This window comes from Oncorhynchus gorbuscha, linkage group LG03 (assembly GCF_021184085.1).
Source record: "Oncorhynchus gorbuscha isolate QuinsamMale2020 ecotype Even-year linkage group LG03, OgorEven_v1.0, whole genome shotgun sequence".
Taxonomy (NCBI): domain Eukaryota; kingdom Metazoa; phylum Chordata; class Actinopteri; order Salmoniformes; family Salmonidae; genus Oncorhynchus; species Oncorhynchus gorbuscha.
Genome location: NC_060175.1, coordinates 33,842,529 through 33,863,335, shown reverse-complemented (window position 1 = coordinate 33,863,335; position 20,807 = coordinate 33,842,529). Strand labels below are relative to the sequence as shown.

At 41.5% G+C, this 20,807-nt stretch overlaps 1 protein-coding gene and 1 long non-coding RNA gene across 4 annotated transcripts; both read right to left on the bottom strand.

Annotated features, from left to right (window-relative positions):
* Window positions 1–265: 265 nt before the first annotated feature.
* On the bottom strand, window positions 266–8,770 carry LOC124019671. 3 transcript variants are annotated; one of them, XR_006835823.1, is made up of 6 exons: window positions 8,638–8,770; window positions 2,503–2,805; window positions 2,314–2,388; window positions 2,076–2,184; window positions 1,856–1,938; window positions 266–1,612 (listed from the first exon to the last, which is right to left on the bottom strand). It is a non-coding gene; the product is annotated as an uncharacterized LOC124019671 (long non-coding RNA). The 3 variants fall into 3 exon arrangements; XR_006835822.1 differs by having other exon boundaries at window positions 1,856–2,184; XR_006835825.1 differs by lacking the exon at window positions 2,076–2,184.
* Window positions 8,771–16,072: 7,302 nt separating this feature from the next.
* On the bottom strand, window positions 16,073–19,785 carry LOC124019663 (probable protein BRICK1). Its single transcript, XM_046335070.1, has 3 exons — window positions 19,627–19,785; window positions 16,783–16,865; window positions 16,073–16,661 (listed from the first exon to the last, which is right to left on the bottom strand). Exons 1-3 carry the CDS (start codon window positions 19,742–19,744, stop codon window positions 16,635–16,637), a joined length of 228 nt encoding a protein of 75 aa, XP_046191026.1. The 5' UTR covers window positions 19,745–19,785; the 3' UTR covers window positions 16,073–16,634.
* Window positions 19,786–20,807: the final 1,022 nt, after the last annotated feature.

Below are 20,807 nucleotides of genomic sequence, written 5' to 3'. Positions count from 1 at the left end.
AGCCAGATGATATCACATATATGTATAAAACATCATTGTCTCCGGCATCAGGAGCCTGCTGGAAATAGGGTTTGATTGTATGCTTAAGCAGCAATGTTGCTGTTCCGCTGCGCTCCATAGACTTAATCATGTGCATTCCACACCTGTATACATTCAAGGGAACCTCTATGTCTAGTAGTCCAACGCCACAAACAACAGGTTACAGTAATATCAACCACTAATAAAGAAGAAGAGTTTTTAATTAGTCAAAACATTTCCATTAAGCACAATTTGTCAAACCCCAATGGAGGAATCACATCTGTTCTGGTGAGTACACACAAAAGCCAGGTGAGGTGAGAGATTAGCAGTGGTGAGGAGTAACGTTGTGGTCAGGGATCCAGCACACTGTCCCAGGAGGAACAGCTCAGTAATATCCAGTGAGTCAGACAAGCCCTGTGGAGGGGCAACTCACATCACAGTACTCCTCCTAAGAACTCAAACTGCCTTATTAAATCACAGTGCCTATTTAGTCGCTACACTGAAGGAACAATTTAAAGCTCTCAGGACATAATGCAAAATATTGACTATAGTGCTCATCGGCATACTGTAACTTGCAGCATCTCTTCATGCGTCTGATTTGATTCTGTGAAAGGCATAGGATTGATCCCTATCCTTGTAATGAAAAACGTGCTCTAACATTTAAAGACCAGAAAACAAAAAGTGCAGTTCTAGATGGAAGCACGCGAGTACACGTCAGGTTTAATTCTGATCTGTTTCAGATAAACAACTAGAGAGAAGCTCAGAACAGCCACATCTGGATTCTGTACACATGTATTAACTATACAAACTGTACAGAATGCTAATGACAGCATTTTATATGAACAAAAATATAAGCACAGCATGCAACAATTCCAAAGATTTTACTGAGTTACAGTTCATAATCCTAATCTATGGATTTCGCATGACTGGAAATAGAGATATGCATCGGTTGGTTACAGAGACCTTTAAAAAATGGGCCTCACAATGGTGCACCTGTGTAATGATCATGCTGTTTAATCAGCTTCCTGATATGCCACACTTGTCAGGTGGATGGGTTATCTTGGCAAAGGAGAAATGCTCACTAACAGGGATGTAAACAAATTTGTGCACCACATTTGAGAGAAATGCATGTGGAACATTTCTGGGATCATTTATTTCAGCTGATGAAATATGGGACTAACAATACATGTTGCATTTATATTTTTGTTCAGTATATATGGAAGGAAAACAAATACACGAAATGGACAAGAACTAGCTTGGCCTGTGGTTAATAGAATGCCTGATATCTTAATTATTTGTAGCTGTTGTACATGGCCACAGAAAGGAAGAACAAATAAAGTAAACCAAACAAAACACTTAAATAGCAAATGTACATGCTCCTCTTGTTCTTATAATTTTCATAGTGGTGGGGATAATGGGGTAACAAGGGTGTAGGGGTGAGGAAGGAGGGGGCGGCTGTAGTCCCTGTTCACGCAAGCTCTATGAAGCGTGCAAAGATGGCCTTGAGCACGGTGTCCTTGTAGGTGTCCGATGCGTAGAGTTCGTAGTTGCTTCCCTTGATGCCCAGGCGTGTGCCCTTGGTCCGTACTGATGCCTGTGGGGAGAGGGCAAGAAGATGCCTATTAAAATAGACAGATTGGGATCAGGCACCCCTCAGGTACACCTGCTAATTGGCCACACATATACAAACTCAACACACCTTCACACACCAACCCCATCTGCAAGGAAACAGCCCAGGGACATGGAACTTCAAGCCATCTTTGCAGGTGAAAGGGCCTGTATAGTTTCTAGTTTTGTCTGACAGTGATGCACGGCTGGTTGCGGCCCTGGCCCTTACCTTCTTGCCAGCTCATTGCCTGCAGCATCATGTTCCCAATGTTAGCATTAGTCAGACCGTCTTTGGTGGGCTGCTCATAGTTCCTGTGTGTCAGGTGGTTGAGAAGAGATGGGAATTAATCAAATTATATTAATCAAATGTAATTCATTTGTTAGTTCTGTTAACTTGAATTGATCAAGGCTATAGTTGGACAATAACATATGTTAGGGGAATATGAGACCCCTGCTTTTGAGATAGGGGGGCGAGGGATATCTAGATAGAATTTCTTCTTCTTGGGCGCTGGTGGTTCAGGAACACCATTCTTATCCCTTCTTTCAGATGCTCTGTCTCTGTATTTCAGCAACACAGACAATCACAGAATAATATCAACATGATACAACTCAGAGGTGTCTTTGAATATCTCAACTTTCTAAAAGTCACCCTGTGAATGGTAGAAATCTTCAAAGAGTAGAGCCTACCTCTATATATTTTCTCTCCAACTCCTCCAGCTCGGCTTCCAATAGTTTGGATCGTCTGTGAATTTCCAAGTTTTGCTAAAACGATTAACAGAATAAGAAGGTTAATTCCCCCCGGGAACTATGCAATTCACACATTTAAAAGGCACGACTAGTCTTGGCATGAAAGTGCAACAGAATGTATGTTCTCACCTTGTTTAAGCTAAAGGACAATTGCACACCCTGAGCAGATGACAGGGCTAAAAATAACCCAAAATATTTCCACCCAGACTCATAGAGATTAAAGTGTCATCCTGCTGTTGCCATACTGCAGGTCTGAAGCTGTTGGTGCCGCAGCAGGGCGTCTTCGCTAGGGAACTGCCTGAGACAGAGCAGATAGGCCAACTTCCTCCAGTCTGTCGGCCTGTCTGACCGCTCATCACCTCAAACTCCCTGATCTGGATCTGCTGCCTCCTCTGGATCACTGTCCCCACTGTGAAATGCCACCAGGCTACTCTGCAATACACACACAAACATTTTACTACTAAGTGAGAACCATGCTACAGTACACAAGCCACTGGAGAATCGAGGGCCGGGCTTTCCAATAGGGCTAGATACACAGTGACAAGAAATCTCACAACAAGATGGCCTCCAAGGAGCTACAAACACTCCTAATCCAAACTGCAAATATATTTGTTTGCATCCTAAAACGCTTCATTGTCATCTAAAGGTGTCCGCATGCTTCCCAGACGAACAGCTCAGAAGAGTATGTATTATGATTACATTTTGTGACATTTTTGGCCTTCGGTTAGGAATTCTTCGGCTGTTCGGGCATACAAAAAATGTTCTGGAGGCAAGTTGAAGTTCCAAGCCGCATTCTACGCCCCCTCGTCAGTGATTGGTCAACAGTAGGGTTCTTCAATAAAGTTATTGTTGTCATTCAAGGAGAGACGACTCGTTTTCATGCACAGACGGGCGGCTCCGGCAGCTCAGGACAGACGGGCGGCTCCGGCAGCTCAGGACAGACGGGCGGCTCCGGCAGCTCAGGACAGACGAGAGGCTCCGGCAGCCCAGGACAGACGGGAGGCTCCGGCAGCTCAGGACAGACGGGAGGCTCCGGCAGCTCAGGGCAGACGGGAGGCTCCGGCAGCTCAGGGCAGACGGGAGGCTCCGGCAGCTCAGGGCAGACGGGAGGCTCCGGCAGCTCAGGGCAGACGGGAGGCTCCGGCAGCTCAGGACAGACGGGAGACTCCGGCAGCTCAGGACAGACGGGAGACTCCGGCAGCTCAGGACAGACGGGAGACTCCGGCAGCTCAGGACAGACGGGAGGCACTGCATCAGTGTGCCACTAGAGATTCTGGGTTTGAGTCCAGGCTCTGTTTCAGCCGGCCGTGACCGGGAGACACGTGGGGCGGCGCACAATTGGGCCAGGGTCGTCCGGGTTAGGGAAGGTTTGCCGGCAGGGATGTCCTTGTCCCTTCACACACTAGCGACATCTGTGGCTGGCCGGGCGCAGTGCACGCTAACACGTTCGCACATTCGGTGTTTCCTCCGACACATTGGTGCTGCTGGCTTGCGGGTTAAGTGGGCATTGTGTCAAGAAGCAGTGTGGCTTGGTTGGGTTGTGTTTCGTACGGCTCTCAACTGGGAGTTGTAGCGATGAGACAAGACTGTAACTACCAATTGGATACCACAAAAATGGGGGTAAAAAGGTGTAAAAAAATATATATATATTATAAATACAATTAAATGACAAAATAGAAAAAAAGAACAACAAAAAAATCAAATTTCTGTTTACTGGAATGTAAACCTCTAATGCAGAATATAGGAAATATTGGGAACTGCTGAAATTTGAAGGCATTACATTCCAGGCCAGATAGAGCAAGATATCCCAACTGGCGGGTGACACCTTGACAAATGTGTCACAAGCTAGATTAGCATTGGATATTGTGAAGCAGTTCTCCAAAATCTCAGGTTTAGTATTAAATCCTTCCAAATGTGAGATGTTTATTCTGAAAGGAGCTGTCAATCCAGCAAATGGTAACATCTCTGAAAAATATAACCTACCTCAGTGTAAAGATCACCAAAAATCTTAAGGCTGTGAATGATCTTAATTTGAATCCTGTAACTGAATCTATCAAAAGAAGTATCCTCATGGTTAGGGAAGTCTTCAAGGGAGGGTGCTTTTATCCAAAGCTGAGGGGCTATCTTGTGCATCCTATCTTTTTTAATCTATTGACATTCCAAATCCACTTGCTGTACCTTAGATAGGCCATTGTACAACTTCATATGGAAAAACAAGCCACGTAAGATAAACTGGGTTAAAAGGTACTAGAGAAATCCTCATAGTTTCTGGAATATTATACCTCATATGGTTATTCATAAGTTTGGAGGGCTTCATTTCTTACTACAATGTCCATATATTGTGATTAAACTTCCTGGGAAATTGTTGGCTTTTCACAAACATGCTTTAATGTTCTGGGCTTTGCTGAAAAACACAACTTTTCACTTCATACAGTATTTGTTTTATATGGAATAATGGGTCTATATGACATAGAAACAAATTATTATTTTACCGTAACTGGTTCTCGAAAAAAAAATAGTCCCAACATCTGCATAGTATGGAATAAAAGTGGGGCTTTTGATAGTCTTAAAGGGGCAATCTGTAGTTGCTACATCCATTTTGGGATTTATAAATTATATATATTAATGTAAAGATATAATGTAATCATGCTATTATACGTAGTAGAACATCCATATTTGGCCAGCTATGTAAACTTTAATATTGGTTTATCCTGCAATAGATGTTCAATTGGTAACATAAATTTTTGTTTTCTTCTAATGCCTCTTAAGTGGAAAGTAATCAAAAAAGTAACTGAAAGGAATCAGATTATGTTACTGAGTTTGGTTAATCCAAAAGTTGTGTTACTGATGTCAATTTTGGAGAGGTAACTAGTAACTGTAATGGATTACATTTAGAAAGTAACCAACCCAACCCTAATGACAAAACAGCATGGTAGCAACACAACATGACAACAACATGGTAGCATCACAGCATGGCAGCAGCACAACATGGTGGGGACCTTTAACAGAATGTGACTGGCAGAACGGATGTTGTATGTGGAGGATGAGGGCTGCAGTAGGTATGTCAGATAGGGGGAAGTGAGGCCTAAGAAAGTTTTCTAAATAAGCATCAACCACTGGGTCTTGCGACAGGTATACAGAGATGACCAGTTTACAGAGGAGTGTAGAGTGCATTGATGTGTCCTATAAGGAGCATTGGTGGCTAATCTGGCCGAATGGTAAAGAACATCTAGCCGCTCGAGACCACCCTTACCTGGCGACCTATAAATTACATCTCTGTAATCTAGCATGTTAGGAGGTGGTAGGTCTGGTGAAGTCCTCGAAGGCCGAGGCTTGCCCGAGGGTTAGGATAAAGATGAGTCTGTGACAGTAGGAGTGAAGTTTTTGGAAAAAATGTACCCTTGCCTTTTGGCTGATCCATTTGTGGTTTAAGGGTGGGTGAAAACAGAGTTGGATACTGTGGAATCGGTGAGGGTAACCAGAAGTGGTCTTGTGTTAATTGTTTGTGTTTCTGCTGGTCAGAGGGAGAAGGCGCTCTGCGTTAAACAAATGTGGGCAAGAAATGGGAAGAAAAGGGCGCCATTGAAAGGAGTGATTACTGGGGTAGCAGTAAATGTTAAAGTTTACCAACTGAAGGGGAAGATTCCTGCTGTTTGTGATGCTCATTGTTTGGTGCGACGCAGACAGGGTGGCAAAGGTGGTGAAACAGAACAGTCATTGTCTGTTCTTTTGAGTTTTGATGTTGAGTCTTTGCCCGACAAAGTGATTTTAGGCTATTTAAGTTATCCTGTACGAGATTTTGTACCGAATACATTATGTTGTTACAGGTGTCAAGCTTATGGGCATGTTGCAGTAGTGTGTAGGAGGGAGGTTACTAGGTGTGAGAAGTGTGCAGAAGGGCATGAGACAAAGGAATGTATAGCATTCCTGAGAGGAGTGGTGTGAGTAGTAGATCTGTACCAGTACAGAGAGATAGGTCAACAAGTGATATATGTTTCAGTAAGATTGGATTTTTAGCATTTATAGCAATGATTACCAACTGTACTGAAGGGATGGAACATAAGTCACAGAGGTAGCAGGTAGCCTAGTGGTTAGAGCGTTGGACTATTAACTGAAAGGTTGCAAGATTGAATCCCTGAGCTGACATCTGTCGTTCTGCCCCTGAACATGGCAGTTAATCAGTCTTTTATAGCCAAGATCCACCCCCTAGTCGACATAACAAACCAGATGTTTTGAACAGGTCACAGGTGAGACTTTTTAAATGAGAAAGGAGTATCCCATAGCCAGATAGCATTCGCTATAAATTATCGTTCAGTTTGGTCCCTAAGACGAGGTTTCAATCTCGTTCCTGGCACTTCATAGCACAAAAACACCAACTCATCAAATGACATAAATCAATTGTCAACTCCAGATACTCCCATCTCAAGTAAAATCCCTTCTTGACCCCACTCCTGGACAAGCTCACTGAGGGGAGTGAGCCTCTAGGTCATACACTATACCAGGATAAGTGCAACATCAGAGATGACATACAATGGTTCCAGACACTACCACACACATCCCCCAATGCCAAGGAGGGAGTGACTGACACACAGACATTGTGGAGACAAGGAATTGGTTCCCCATTAATCACGCCATCCCTTCACATGGTTTAGAATAGGTAAAGACACATTCACATGGTTTAGAATAGGTAAAGACATATTCACATGGTTTAAGAATAGGTAAAGACACATTCACATGGTTTAGAATAGGTAAAGACACATTCACATGGTTTAAGAATAGGTAAAGACACATTCACATGGTTTAGAATAGGTAAAGACACATTCACATGGTTTAGAATAGGTAAAGACACATTCACATGGTTTAGAATAGGTAAAGACACATTCACATGGTTTAAGAATAGGTAAAGACACATTCCCACATGGTTTAAGAATAGGTAAAGACACATTCACATGGTTTAAGAATAGGTAAAGACACATTCACATGGTTTAAGAATAGGTAAAGACACATTCACATGGTTTAAGAATAGGTAAAGACACATTCACATGGTTTAAGAATAGGTAAAGACACATTCACATGGTTTAAGAATAGGTAAAGACACATTCACATGGTTTAAGAATAGGTAAAGACACATTCACATGGTTTAAGAATAGGTAAAGACACATTCACATGGTTTAAGAATAGGTAAAGACACATTCACATGGTTTAAGAATAGGTAAAGACACATTTACATATGAAGACTATGTTCCCTCCTGTCCTCTTCCCTTTCTGATATTCTGCATAGCACCAGGGACATGTAAAAGACAAGCCTGACCTCTCCCCTCTCTGGGCCCCAGGTGACTGACCCCCAGCTGAGGGAGGAAGTGCAACTGCCAACACCAGAGTCCAAAGGGATACATTCTAATAACAAGTATATCACATAAGCATATTATGCAGATAAGACATCTTAATTATCTATGTTACACAACTAATTCTGATTCTTCTGCCACAGATGGTCACCTGAATCAGGGTTAGTTTGGCAGCTCGGGGGAAAGAGGAGCGATTACGATAAAGGAAACCAAGTCTAGATTTAACCTTAGCCTGCAGCTTTGATATGTGCTGAGAGAACAGTGTACCGTCTAGCCATACTCCCAAGTACTTGTATGAGGTGACTACCTCAAGCTCTAAACACTCAGAAGTAGTTATCACATAGCTAAGGGATCAACCCTACTCCTCAGCCAGAGCATCCAGTGTGCGCTCTGAATTTAGTACGATTTTTGTAAGATGTCTAGCTAATAACTTGTTATGCTAGCAAGAGATTGCATAGCAACAGCATCAATTTCCGGTAGACAGGCAAAACGTTAGTAGGCTCAACTGAAAGTATACCGTTCATTTACAGGATACTAAAATGAACTAATAGTAAGTAGTATATACTCATGTAATATACAGTATGTTAGTATGGGCATTTGAACACAGCTACTGTCTGAAGCAGTTTGCAGAGGCAACGAACCAGGCGAGAAGCAGAGCTGCGCAGCATTGGCTGTATTTTGCCAGCGCGAGTTTCTTGATTGTTTTGTTCTTTCAAGTAAAAACTACCAGAATACAGTGGCTACAGCCCTACAATCGATAAAAACATAGCCAAATACAACTGAATTGAAAATGTGCCCCATATGTCTCTCCTGTGCCTAGGCGGAAATGATTTGCTGCAGTTTATCCTTCCATCACCAGAGTAACTCATCAACACCAAAAACAACATTACAATATAACCCAACTCAGATGTAGGCTTACCTTATAAGTAAGCAATGTTATTAGACTAGTAGCCTTCTGTGTTACAGTTCAGACTTAGCGAGAAGTGTGGGTCAGTGTTAAGCTATGTGTGATGTGGTGGGTATGCTGTGTGAGTGTGTGGGGATGCTGAGAAGTGTGTCTGTGTTAGGCTGTGTGTGTTGTCGGTGGTGTATTAAGTATATCATTTGCATAAAGTTGTATAAAAAGTTGTATTCTAATTTCTTTAATTGTTTAAAACTCTCAGTTTTGCATAAAGCATGAAAATGTGTTAATATGACCACTCTATCCTAAATTATTGGGCTTATATTACTGAAATATGTATTCCTTACTGCCTAATTTGCATATGAAGTGCTTAATTTTGATTTGCATAATGTAGCATTTTAATTTAATATTTTTTATTTTATTTGAATCCTCTATGTGTTCTACATCAGCCCTGAAAACGTCATAACAATATGACCATCCTATCTTGAGATATTGGACAAAACATGTTGAATTTAAGAATCCAGACAGGTGATTTGGTACCATTATTGGTACCATTACAGCCATTATTGCTGTAACACCAGCCTTCGCTTTGGCTCCCCCTCCTGTCCAGCTCAAGCGTTTGGCATCGCCAAACTTATAGCTGCTGCTGAACCTACTGCTGGCAAACGCCCTTCACTCATCAACCCTGGACTTGTCTCGTCATCATTAAACACACCTGGTTCCAATCCCCAGTCAATCACTGTATATATACTCCCTCTGCCATTTGTCATTGTCGGTCATTGTAAATGTCACTTGTTTTCCTGAGAGGAATCTCTCCTACTATTTCCTGAGTACTTTATATTTTGCACTTTGGGTTCACCCTGTGCCTTTTTATTTATGATGATATACACTGCTCAAAAAAATAAAGGGAACACTAAAATAACACATCCTAGATCTGAATGAATGAAATATTCTTATTAAATACTTTTTTCTTTACATAGTTGAATGTGCTGACAACAAAATCACACAAAAATTAGCAATGGAAATCAAATTTATCAACCCATGAGGGTCTGGATTTGGAGTCACACTCAAAATTAAATTGGAAAACCACACTACAGCCTGATCCAACTTTGATATAATGTCCTTAAAACAAGTCTAAATGAGGCTCAGTAGTCTGTGTGGCCTCCACGTTCCTGTATGACCTCCCTACAACGCCTGGGCATGCTCCTGATGAGGTGGCGGATGGTCTCCTGAGGGATCTCCTCCCAAACCTGGACTCAAGCATCCGCCAACTAAAGGAAAGTCTGTGGTGCAATGTGGCATTGGTGGATGGAGCCAGACATGATGTCCCAGATGTGCTCAATTGGATTCAGGTCTGGGGAACGGGCAGGCCAGTCCATAGCATCAATGCCTTCCTCTTGCAGGAACTACTGACACACTCCAGCCACATGATGTCTAGCATTGTCTTGCATTAGGAGGAACCCAGGGCCAACCGCACCAGCATATGGTCTCACAAGGGGTCTGAGGATCTCATCTCGGTACCTAATGGCAGTCAGACTACCTCTGGCGAGCCCTTGGAGGGCTGTGCGGCTCCCCAAAGAAATGCCACCCCACACCATGACTGACCCACCTCCAAACCGGTCATGCTGGAGGATGTTGCAGACAGCAGAACGTTCTCCACGGCGTCTCCAGACTCTGTCACGTCTGTCACATGTGCTCAGTGTGAACCTGCTTTCATCTGTGAAGAGCACAGGGCGCCAGTGGCGAATTTGCCAATCTTGGTGTTCTCTGGCAAATGCCAAACATCCTGCACAGTGTTGGGCTGTAAGCATAACCCCCACCTGTGGACGTCGGGCCCTCATACCACCCTCATGGAGTCTGTTTCTGACCGTTTGAGCAGACACATGCACATTTGTGGCTTGCTGGAGGTAATTTTGCAGGGCTCTGGCAGTGCTCCTCCTGCTCCTCCTTGCACAAAGGCGGAGGTAGCGGTCCTGCTGCTGGGTTTGTGCCCTCCTACGACCTCCTCCACGTCTCCTGATGTACTGGACTGTCTCCTGGTAGCGCCTCCATGCTCTGGACACTACGCTGACAGACACAGCAAACCTTCTTGCCACAGCTCGCATTGATGTGCCATCCTGGATGAGCTGCACTACCTGAGCCACTTGTGTGGGTTGTAGACTCCGTCTCATACCACTAGAGTGAAAGCACCGCCAGCATTCAAAAGTGACCAAAACATCAGCCAGGAAGCATAGGAACTGAGAAGTGGTCTGTGGTCACCACCTGCAGAACCACTCCTTTATTGGGGGTGTCTTGCTAATTGCCTATAATTTCTACCTGTTGTCTATTCCATTTGCACAACAGCATGTGAAATTTATTGTCAATCAGTGTTGCTTCCTAAGTTTGATTTCACAGAAGTGTGATTGACTTGGAGTTACATTGTGTTGTTTAAGTGTTACCTTTATTTTTTTGAGCAGTGTATTTTGAGCACAACAGCATTTGGTTTTCGTCCCGCTTTGTTCTATGTTGCTTAAATAAATTCAGTAGTTCTAAACCTGTGACATAGGCAGGTTTCCATTGACCCAATTTATATACGACAAAACCAATGTAGCAATTAATATATATATTTTCACATGTGTAATGAAAATGGCAGGGGTGGATTTGACTTTTGTTAAACTTTCTTTATTGTGACAAATTATGATGTAACCTGTATTTTTTAAAATAAATTATAATTGCCGAATCATTTTGAAGGTACGCGGGGCGGGGCACGTGATGTCGTCACGTAACCATAAAGCGCCACTCCACATTTAATTCTAAATGCCTACTCTGCTTGCAAAGTCATTTTCAACTATAACAATTGTTCTTTCAGGACAAGGATTGTCTTGACTTTCAAGAATGCCTGAACTGCTTCGCCTTGCTTTTCTGGTTGGCTGGCAAGTTTCACCATTCAATTATTTCAGATCTACAGGAGTGAAAGTTTCACCATGGCACGGACCATGGCGATATTTTGCCACACGTGAGAATTATTATAATAGGGTCAAATATTAGTCAATTATTGCAATCTATCCATGCAGGCTTTCATGGGCTACCTGAGACATGAAATGGATGCAGTGCCTTCAGAAAGTATTCACAGCACTTGATTTATTCCACATTTTGTGACACAGCCTGAATTCAAAATGGATTCCATATATTTTTTCTCTCTCACCCATCTACATACAACATGTTTTCAGAAGTGTTTGCTCAAATATTGAATTAAATACAGAAATATCACATTTACATAAGTATTCACACCCCTCGGTCAATACATGTTAGAATCATCTTTGGCAGCGAGTACAGCTGTGAATCTTTCTGAGTAAGGGTTGTGCAATATTTGCACGTTGTTCTTTCTACAATTCTTCAAGCTCTGTGAAGATGGTTGTTTATCATTGCTAGACAGACATTTCCAAATCTTGCCATATATTTTCAAGACGATTTAAGTCAAAACTGTAGCTAGGCCTCTCAGCAACATTCAATGTCATCTTGTTAAGCAACTCCAGTGTATATTTGGCCTTGTGTTTTAGGTTATTGTCCTGCTGAAAGGTGAATTTGTCTCCCAGTGTATTGGAAAGCACTAAGCAGACTGAACCAGGTTTTCCTCTAAGATTTTGCCTGTACTTAGCTCTATTCGGTTCATTTTATCCTAAGAAAAACTCCCTAGTTCTTGCCGATGACAAGCATACCCACAACATGGTGCAGACACCACCAAGCTTGAAAATATGAAGACTGGTACTCAGTGATGTGTCGTTGGAATTGCCCCAAACATAACACTTTCTATTCAGGACCTAAAGTTAATATCTTAACCACATTCTTTGCAGTTTTACTTTAGTGACTTATTGTAAACAGGATGTATGTTTTGGAATATTTTTTATTTTGTATAGGTTTCCTTCTTTTTACTCTGTCATGTAGGTTAGTTTTGTGGAGTAACTACAATGTTGGTGATCCATCCTCAGCTTTCTCCTATCACAGCCATTAAACCCTGTAACTGTTTTAAAGTCGGCCTCCTGAGTGGCAAAGTTGTCTTAGGCACTGCATCGCAGTTGCTAGCCTTGCCACTAGGGATCCTTGTTCGAGTCCAGGCTCGGTCGCAGCCGGCCCGCGACCAGGAGACCCATGAGGAGGCTCACAATGGACCCAGCGACATCCGGGTTAGGGGAGGGTTTGTCTAGCAGGGATGTCCTTGTCCTCTAGCGACTCCTGTGGCGGGCCGGGCATGCACGCTGACACGGTCGACAGGTGTACAGTGTTTCCTCCGACACATTGGTGTGGCTGGCTTCCGGGTTAAGCGGGAATTGTGTGAAGAAGCAGTGTGGCTTGGTTAGGTCGTGTTTGCATGGAAACCAACCTTTCAGGTTTATCCAAGTTGGATGAAAAAAAATGTCAGGACAGGCCGGGTGGCAACAGCAAATGTGTCAATAAACATCCCAAATGTCTACAAAAACATGCTAGACAAGGTGGGATCTTTTTGTATCTGTAGAGTTAATTATGCGATGAAAAAGCTTGTATGTGCAAATATTGATATAATAACCAAGTCAATTTGGAGCCACGCGATATTATGTAGACCTGCCACTACAACTCGGGAAAGCATGCCGTTTTTTAGGCTACGGATGAAATTCACAGGGTCGTGAAATTGCACGCCATTAGCTTGATGCTCCTTTCCAATAAATATCGAGGGTCTTATTTCTGGTCACATGATGATCGATGCTTGGCTGAGCTTTTTTAAAATTATTTTTTTACATTTGACATTTTTATTAACAACAAATCAATACAGAAAGTACATGAGGGAACACAAGTATATATAGATTTTATAGATGATATACAATGGACAATCGAGCTAGGGGGTTGTTAGTAGAGTATTTAACTGTCTTAAAATACAGTTACATTTATTTTTGTAGGGTAAGAAAATGTGTTTTTTTGTTTGTAAATTTACGTTTGTGTATATGAAATTTGGCCAAAAGAATAATGAAATTAATTACATAAAAATGTTTCAGCTTATTTCTATCGTATGTAAAGACTCCAAGCAGTACATCTCTCCACAATAGTGTAACATTTTCATAAATGTGTTCAATTATAAATCTACTGATGTCTTGCCACAGTTTTCTTACATGAATACAATGCCAAAAAAGATGCAACACTGTTTCTAGGTGTTCATTACAAAAGGAGCAATTTGAGTTGATGTTTTCCTTAAACTTCTTCATATAGTGGTTGGCAGGATAATATTTATGAATAATTTTAAAGGAAAACAACAGATATTATCAATAAATCCATTCCAATAAGGCATGACATAAGGTACAACATCCTGCTGAAACAAGGTTCGCATCGGTCTGTTGTTGAATGGACCAAAAGAGAAACAAATCTTTCCTACTGTTGAGTCAACAGGGTCAATAGAAGGTAGGCTCTGAGGGTCAGGTCTTGACACGTTCCTGAATAACATAGCAACACCTGAGGGAATGGCATCTAAAACAATTGCAAAATCTTTAGGTGTTACAGGGACCTTGTAAAGTGATAAGAATTCCTTATAAATGAGTAAAACACCCTCTGCATTTACCAGTTGGCTCACCAATAGGATATTATTTCGGGAACCAATATTCTAAAAACAAAGAAGTATTTTTATATAATATATCCCGATTATTCCATATATAATATCTGTGTGGAGAAAAATTGTGTTTATAAATTAAGGACCAGAACAAGAGAACCTGCCGATGAAAGGCAGAAAGTTTCACTGGAATTTTGTCAATATTATAATTGCAAAACAACATGAAGTTAAGGCCACCAAAAGTAGAGAAGACATTATGAGGAATACAATTCCAGATAGAAGTGGGTCTTCTTAGGAATTGTTTTATCCAATTGATCTTAAAAGTATTATTTAAAGTAGTGAAGTCCAGAAGATTCAGTCCACCATTCTCATAAGTGTTCATTACAACAGTTTTCCTAATGTAATGGGTACGGTTTCTCCATAGAAAGTTGAAAAGAATCTGGTCTATCTACTTGTTTATTTTACCGTCACGATATAAAGATAGAGAACCATATGTTAGTCTAGAGATACCTTCAGCCTTGGTTATTAGGGGACTCTACCTTTTAAAGATAAGTCCCTCTGTAGCCATTGATTTAGCTTCTGGGTATTTTTAATAAGAGGGTTAAAATTATATAAGCCTCTAGACTTTTGACCCTTTGTAATTGTAATGATGCTTGGCTGAGTTGTCGCCTAGAGCGCCAACCTGGTTGCGAGCACACATGCCAATACCAGAGTAGGCACATTCGCTATACAACGCAACATTTTATGACGAAACTATAAATTGAGTTGAAAATGTGCTCAAAACCAATTTAACTTGTATTTTTTATTCAGTACTTGGGAATGTAACAGCAAAGGTTATTTTTCATGTGCACAACATCATTACGCACAGCCTTGTATCCTCAATGAGTCAATTTGATAGAAATTAGAAATCTCTGGGGAGATTTTTAAAAATATATATGGATTTCAGAATATTTCAGGTCAAAATCTGTAGCCAATTGGATGGAAACCTAATGATTGTTTCTTTCTACACAGAATATAATTAAAAATGATTGCCTGATGAATACCTTTCTGATGCATTTTAGCACAGGAGGCTGGTGAGGGGAGAACTGCTCACAATAATGGCCAGAATGGAGCTTGTGCTTGATGTATTTGATACCACTCAACTAATTCCGCTCTAGTGATTAGCACAATCCTGTTCTCCCTAATTAAGTTGCCACCAACCTCCTGTGTATGTCAGTCACTTCAAACCATGTTTCCTTCAGATTGAAATACTATCAAAAGTACTATCAGGTTGATTTGTAAGACTGTCATAGTCCCAATTAAAAAAGTAAACTTGGGCCTTTGATTACATGAACATTTTTACATGGTGGGGTCACAACTTTTTTTGTTGTCAAAGAGGGGTCGCAGGCCAATAAAGTTTGGGAACCCCTGATTTACCAGTTAAAAAGAATTGCTAACGGTTTGGCTTCCGTAGCCTGCTTTATAACACTAACAATTAAAATAGCTTAGAATATTTCCCTCTGCTTTCTTCTTTAGTTTTGGGCCGGCATACAGCTTAAGTCGTTAGCCATGTTGTGATTCCCAAGAAATGTTTTCTTTATGTGGATTCTAGAATATATATTCACATGAAACTGTCGCCAATAGTGCAACGTGCACCTAATGTTGTGTCAAATATTGCTATCCTTCTGTGGTCCAATGATATTTGGTGAATTGACTGGGACACTTTCTGACCCTCAAAATCATTTTGATCAAAATAGATGGCTATATTGGCAGATGTTATGTGTATGGACTAACTATGAGAAAAGACAAGTCTTGATCCTACACAGCCTATACTATATTCCGGTAGCCCCTTCAACCAGACATCTATGAATGCTACCCTTGAGCCAAACACTCTCAAGCCACTATGTCAAAAACATGGACAACTTACTTTTAAACAGTTTATTACAATTTGTTTGAACAATGAGGGAAAACACAATAACAACAAGTGAAAGACATAAGTAGAATGACCACAGTTAAAAGAGCTGACGACTCATTTTGGCACTCCCTCTTCCTGTGGCTCAAATTATCCTGGCTCAGCCAAAGCGGAAGGATATTTCTGCAATGCATATTCTTTAAAATCTCCATAGGGATGGGTACACTCCTTCACATAATCACTTTTGAATTAACCTTATAAAATAAACTTTCCCCTATTAGGATGTCCTTAACTAGTTTTGATTTGCACAAATACATTATGTTAGTCCGTGATCAAATAAATGCGATGCAGAGCTAGTGTGCAAAGTTTAAGATAGCATTAAAGAGTCTATTAGTCACCCTCCAGCAGCCAAATACACACAGTGTGATGTGTCTTTTGTGGTCCCACAGACCAAATACAAAATTGTAAAAATACATAGCTAGTTAAAAAAAAGGACAAACATGGAAATGGTCACAAATGTAGTTTTCAACCCTCAGCCAAACTACAACACCCAGTCCAGCATACCATCTTGGTTTAGGTCAATGTCTCTCCTTTTGTGACCTAAACAGAAAAAGAGGGTTAGAGCACATTATGATGATATCCAGTACTGTACAGGCAAAACAAACTGGAAACATTTAATGTATTTACAACGTAGAATTTGAGCGGCAATTCTGACACTTACCCTTGCTTCAATGTACTCAATTCTCCGCTCTAACGCTGTCAGCTTTTCGTTCAGGGTGGCCAAACGAGACCGGCAGGACATATCTAAAGCAAAGGAAATATATGTTCCACATATTTTCATTTCTGATCACATCAATGTTACTCATAAGAAAATATGGTTAATTGACTTTGAATAAAATTGCATCAATATCATAGGTTATGAAGATTATGAACATGTTCATAATCTCCCAACTGTAGGCTAACTATTGCACTGTAGTTCAATAATGCAATTAATTTGTCTCAATTGACAGTATGCATGGGACAGGTAGGTACCAAAGTACATAGAGGCTAGCTCGAGGCTAAAAAAAGTACATCGAGGCGATTGTAAACGTGTTCAAGCTAATCAAATCAAAGTTTATTTATGATACAGAAGTGTAAACTGCACAATACAATGAAATGCCTACTCGCAATTAAAGTGCTCTCCTCTAACAGTGCAATGCTACTTGTATTTACATTAGGCTAAAGCCTACAAATAACTATACCACGTAGTCAAAGCCCATAACCAACAATTCCGTTAAGAAAATACCTAGTAAAAAGCAAAAAGTAAGAGAAGAATAACACAATTAAAGAGCAGCAGTAAATAACAATAGCGGACCTATAAACAGGGGTTACCGGTACAGAGTCAATGTGCGGGGGCACCGGTGTCGAGGTAATTTGTACATGAAGGTAGAGTTATTAAAGTGACTATGCATAGATAATAACAGAGAGTAGCAGCATTGTAGAAGAGGGGAGGGGGGACAATGCAAATAGTCTGGGTAGCCAATTGATTAGCTGTTCAGGAGTCTTATGGCTTGGGGGTAGAAGCTGTTTAGAAGCCTCTTGGACTTAGACTTGGCGCTCTGGTACCGCTTGCCATGCGGTAGCAGAGAGAACAGTCTATGACTAGGGTGGCTGGAGACATTGATAATGTTTAGGGCCTTCCTGACACCACCTGGTATAAATGCAAGTAAAACTAAATGCATGCTCTTCAATCGATTGCTGCCCACACCAGCCCGCCCGTCCAGCATCACTACTCTGGACGGTTCTGACTTAGAACATGTGGACAACTACAAATACCAAGGTGTCTGGTTAGAATGTAAACGCTCCTTCCAGACTCACATTAAGAATCTCCAATCCAAAATTTAATCTAGAATCGGCTTCCTATTTCACAACAAAGCATCCTTCACTCATGCTGCCAAACATAACCCCCGTAAAACTGACTATCCTATCGATCATCGACTTTGGTGATGTCATTCACAAAATAGCCTCAAACACTACTCAGCAAATTGGATGTAGTCGATCACAGTGCCATCCGTTTTTTCACCAAAGCTCCATATACTACCCACTTGATCCCGTTGAAGGAGAGGTTGTTGTCCTTACACCACATGGTCAGGTCTCTGACCTCCTCCCTATAGGCGGTCTCATTGTTGTCTGTGATCAGGCCTACCATTGTGGCGTCATCAGCCAATGCAATGGTGGTGCTGGAGTTGTGCCTGGCAGTGCAGTCAAGAGTGAACAGGGAGTACAGGAATACAGGGGCTGAGCACGCACCCCTGAGAGGCCCCCGTGTTGAGGATCAGCGTTGCGGATGTGCTGCTACCTACCCTCACCACCTGGGGGCAACCCATCAGGAAGTTAAGGATCCAGTTGCAGAGGGAGGTGTTTAGTCCCAGGGTTCTTACATTTACATTACATTTAAGTCATTTAGCAGACGCTCTTATCCAGAGCGACTTACTTAGCTTAGTGATGAGCTTTTAGGGCACTATGGTGTTGAATGCTGAGTTGTAGTAAATTAATAGCTGAGTTGTAGTAAATTATCATTCACAATTGACAGCAATGGCCTATTTTGAAATTAACTTGGTGTTTGAGGGTATTACAAATGTTTAAACTGTGTGGACATAGGCAGACGTTGCAATCTTATGCATATTCTATAACAGGGCTCCCAAATCTGTTCCTGGAGGGCTACCATCCTGCAGGTTTTCATTCCATCCCTAATCTAGCTCACATGATTCTAATAATTAGCTGGTTTATAAAATGCATCAGGTTAGTTACAACTGGGGATGGAGTAAAAACCTACTGGAGGGTAGATCTCCAGGAACAGGGTTGAAGAGCCCTGTTCTATAATGATAGGTTTACTCAATACATTACATCTGTCGGTACAAACTGTTATGCACCGCCAATGTCAAGAGCTGTTGTAGTCTTCCGACCTGCACGGATGCATGTACATTTAAGTTTGAAAGTACATACCGGCCTTAACGGGAGTAAATGGAGATAGTAGCTAAGTGATGCTCATTTGGTGAGTAAGGAAAGTATTTTGACTTCAACGCTTGCGGAGCTTCCTGGCCGTAGACACGTCATATACTCATCGTCGGCATCGCACAGATACACCCCTCCTTAATAATGCAAGTTCACACTCGTTGCAAACTGGTGCTAGCTATCCATTTTAGAACACACAGATACAAAATCAGTGTTGGCTCACTTCATCTTATGTTAAGTTTATACTACATGTATTTACAAAATAAACATACGTGTATCGAGTTCAGTCCAATCTCATCGCAATTAGATAGCAAGCGCAGTGAACCTGTTTCATCGATTGCGCGATAAAGTAAACGTAGCCATAACATTGCAAGTATAATTCTTAACCCGTGTTATACATATTAGTAAGAGAGTTGTACTGCAGGTATATTATATTATTGCTGTCTTGGATAGAAACCAACTAACGTACTACGTTAGCCAAGAAGACCAGCAGGGCTGGAAGTAGGTTAGGCCTTCACATTGACAGCCTTTTTGTTGCTGTTGCCAAGTCATCTAGCTACTGAGTACTTACCGAAGGAATTTAGAAAATCTGCTATTTTCTTGATACTGCTCGTGATAACCTCAATGTATTCTCGATTTGCCCAGTCTTGGTGAATCTCCCTCTGCACAGGATCTTCTTGACCGGCCATTTTCTGTTTTGAGGAAGCTGTGTTAGCGCTAGCTACCAGCAGGTAGCGACAGTTCCCTGAAAAGTGAACTACTTCTTTGGTGGGATTTATCGATATCCAACTTTATGGTGCATTACCGCTGCCTACTGTATTGGAAGTTGGGCCAGAGACGGGGAGAAACTAAATCCTACCTGCCTGCCCCGTTTCTCTTAAAATATAACAAACTATTTGAGACTGTCTAATGACGTTCAACTCAATATACCCTTTAAACGAATGTAAATGTATCCCCTTCATATTAGATATATGCATACTGCCCACACTATCAATACATGCTCCACTGTCTGTTTCCTGGCAATAATTACACTTTCCTATTGGATGCTTTCTTATCACATTTCAAGTATTATTTAACCGTTTGTGTCCCACCCTTAATCTTGTAAATGGCCTCCTCTCTTCTGTCCCTTCCTGCAATCTTTCCTGTCTTTCCCCTGTACTTGAAATAAATGCCTGCCCTTAGTATCTCTGCACCATGACTGTCCATATCAGACTGTTTGCCTCTGCCTTGCTAATTGAAGCAACAACATCAACATCCCCACTACTAAGTGCTTGTTTAGCCAGTACATCAACTGCCTCATTCCCCTCCATCCCCACATGGGCTAGGACCCAAGTAAATCCTATCTGTATACCATCTGTCTAATCCTGCCATGGGTTTGTAGTACATCATAAAGCAGGTCTTGTCTGCTATTTGAGCTAAAGGACTACGGAATCATCAACAATGCACATGAATCAGAGCAAATAACTACTCTGTCTGGCTTGACTTCCCCCACCCACTGCAAGGCCAATAGTATGGCCATCAGCTCTGCCATATATATAGACAGATGATCTGTAATACGTTTCCTGACTGCCATCCCACAATCCTGCATTACAAATGTTGATCCAGTATGTCCTGTTCTTGGATCTTTTGTAAATGGCCACAAAATCCTGATACAGTATCCAGGTGTCTATTAAACAAATCAGATGGATCAACTCCCTCCCTATCATTCCTGTAATCTCTCCAACAGTTCTAGATCAAATACTGGAGGCGGGA

Coding starts and splice junctions, on each gene's coding strand:
- LOC124019663 (XM_046335070.1), bottom strand. CDS start 19,744: ATGGCCGGTCAAGAAGATCCTGTGCAGAGGGAGATTCACCAAGACTGG. Junction 16,866..19,626: donor AGATTTTCTAAATTCCTTCG/GTAAGTACTCAG, acceptor CCTTTGCTTTAG/ATATGTCCTGCCGGTCTCGT. Junction 16,662..16,782: donor TTGAGTACATTGAAGCAAGG/GTAAGTGTCAGA, acceptor TTTTCTGTTTAG/GTCACAAAAGGAGAGACATT.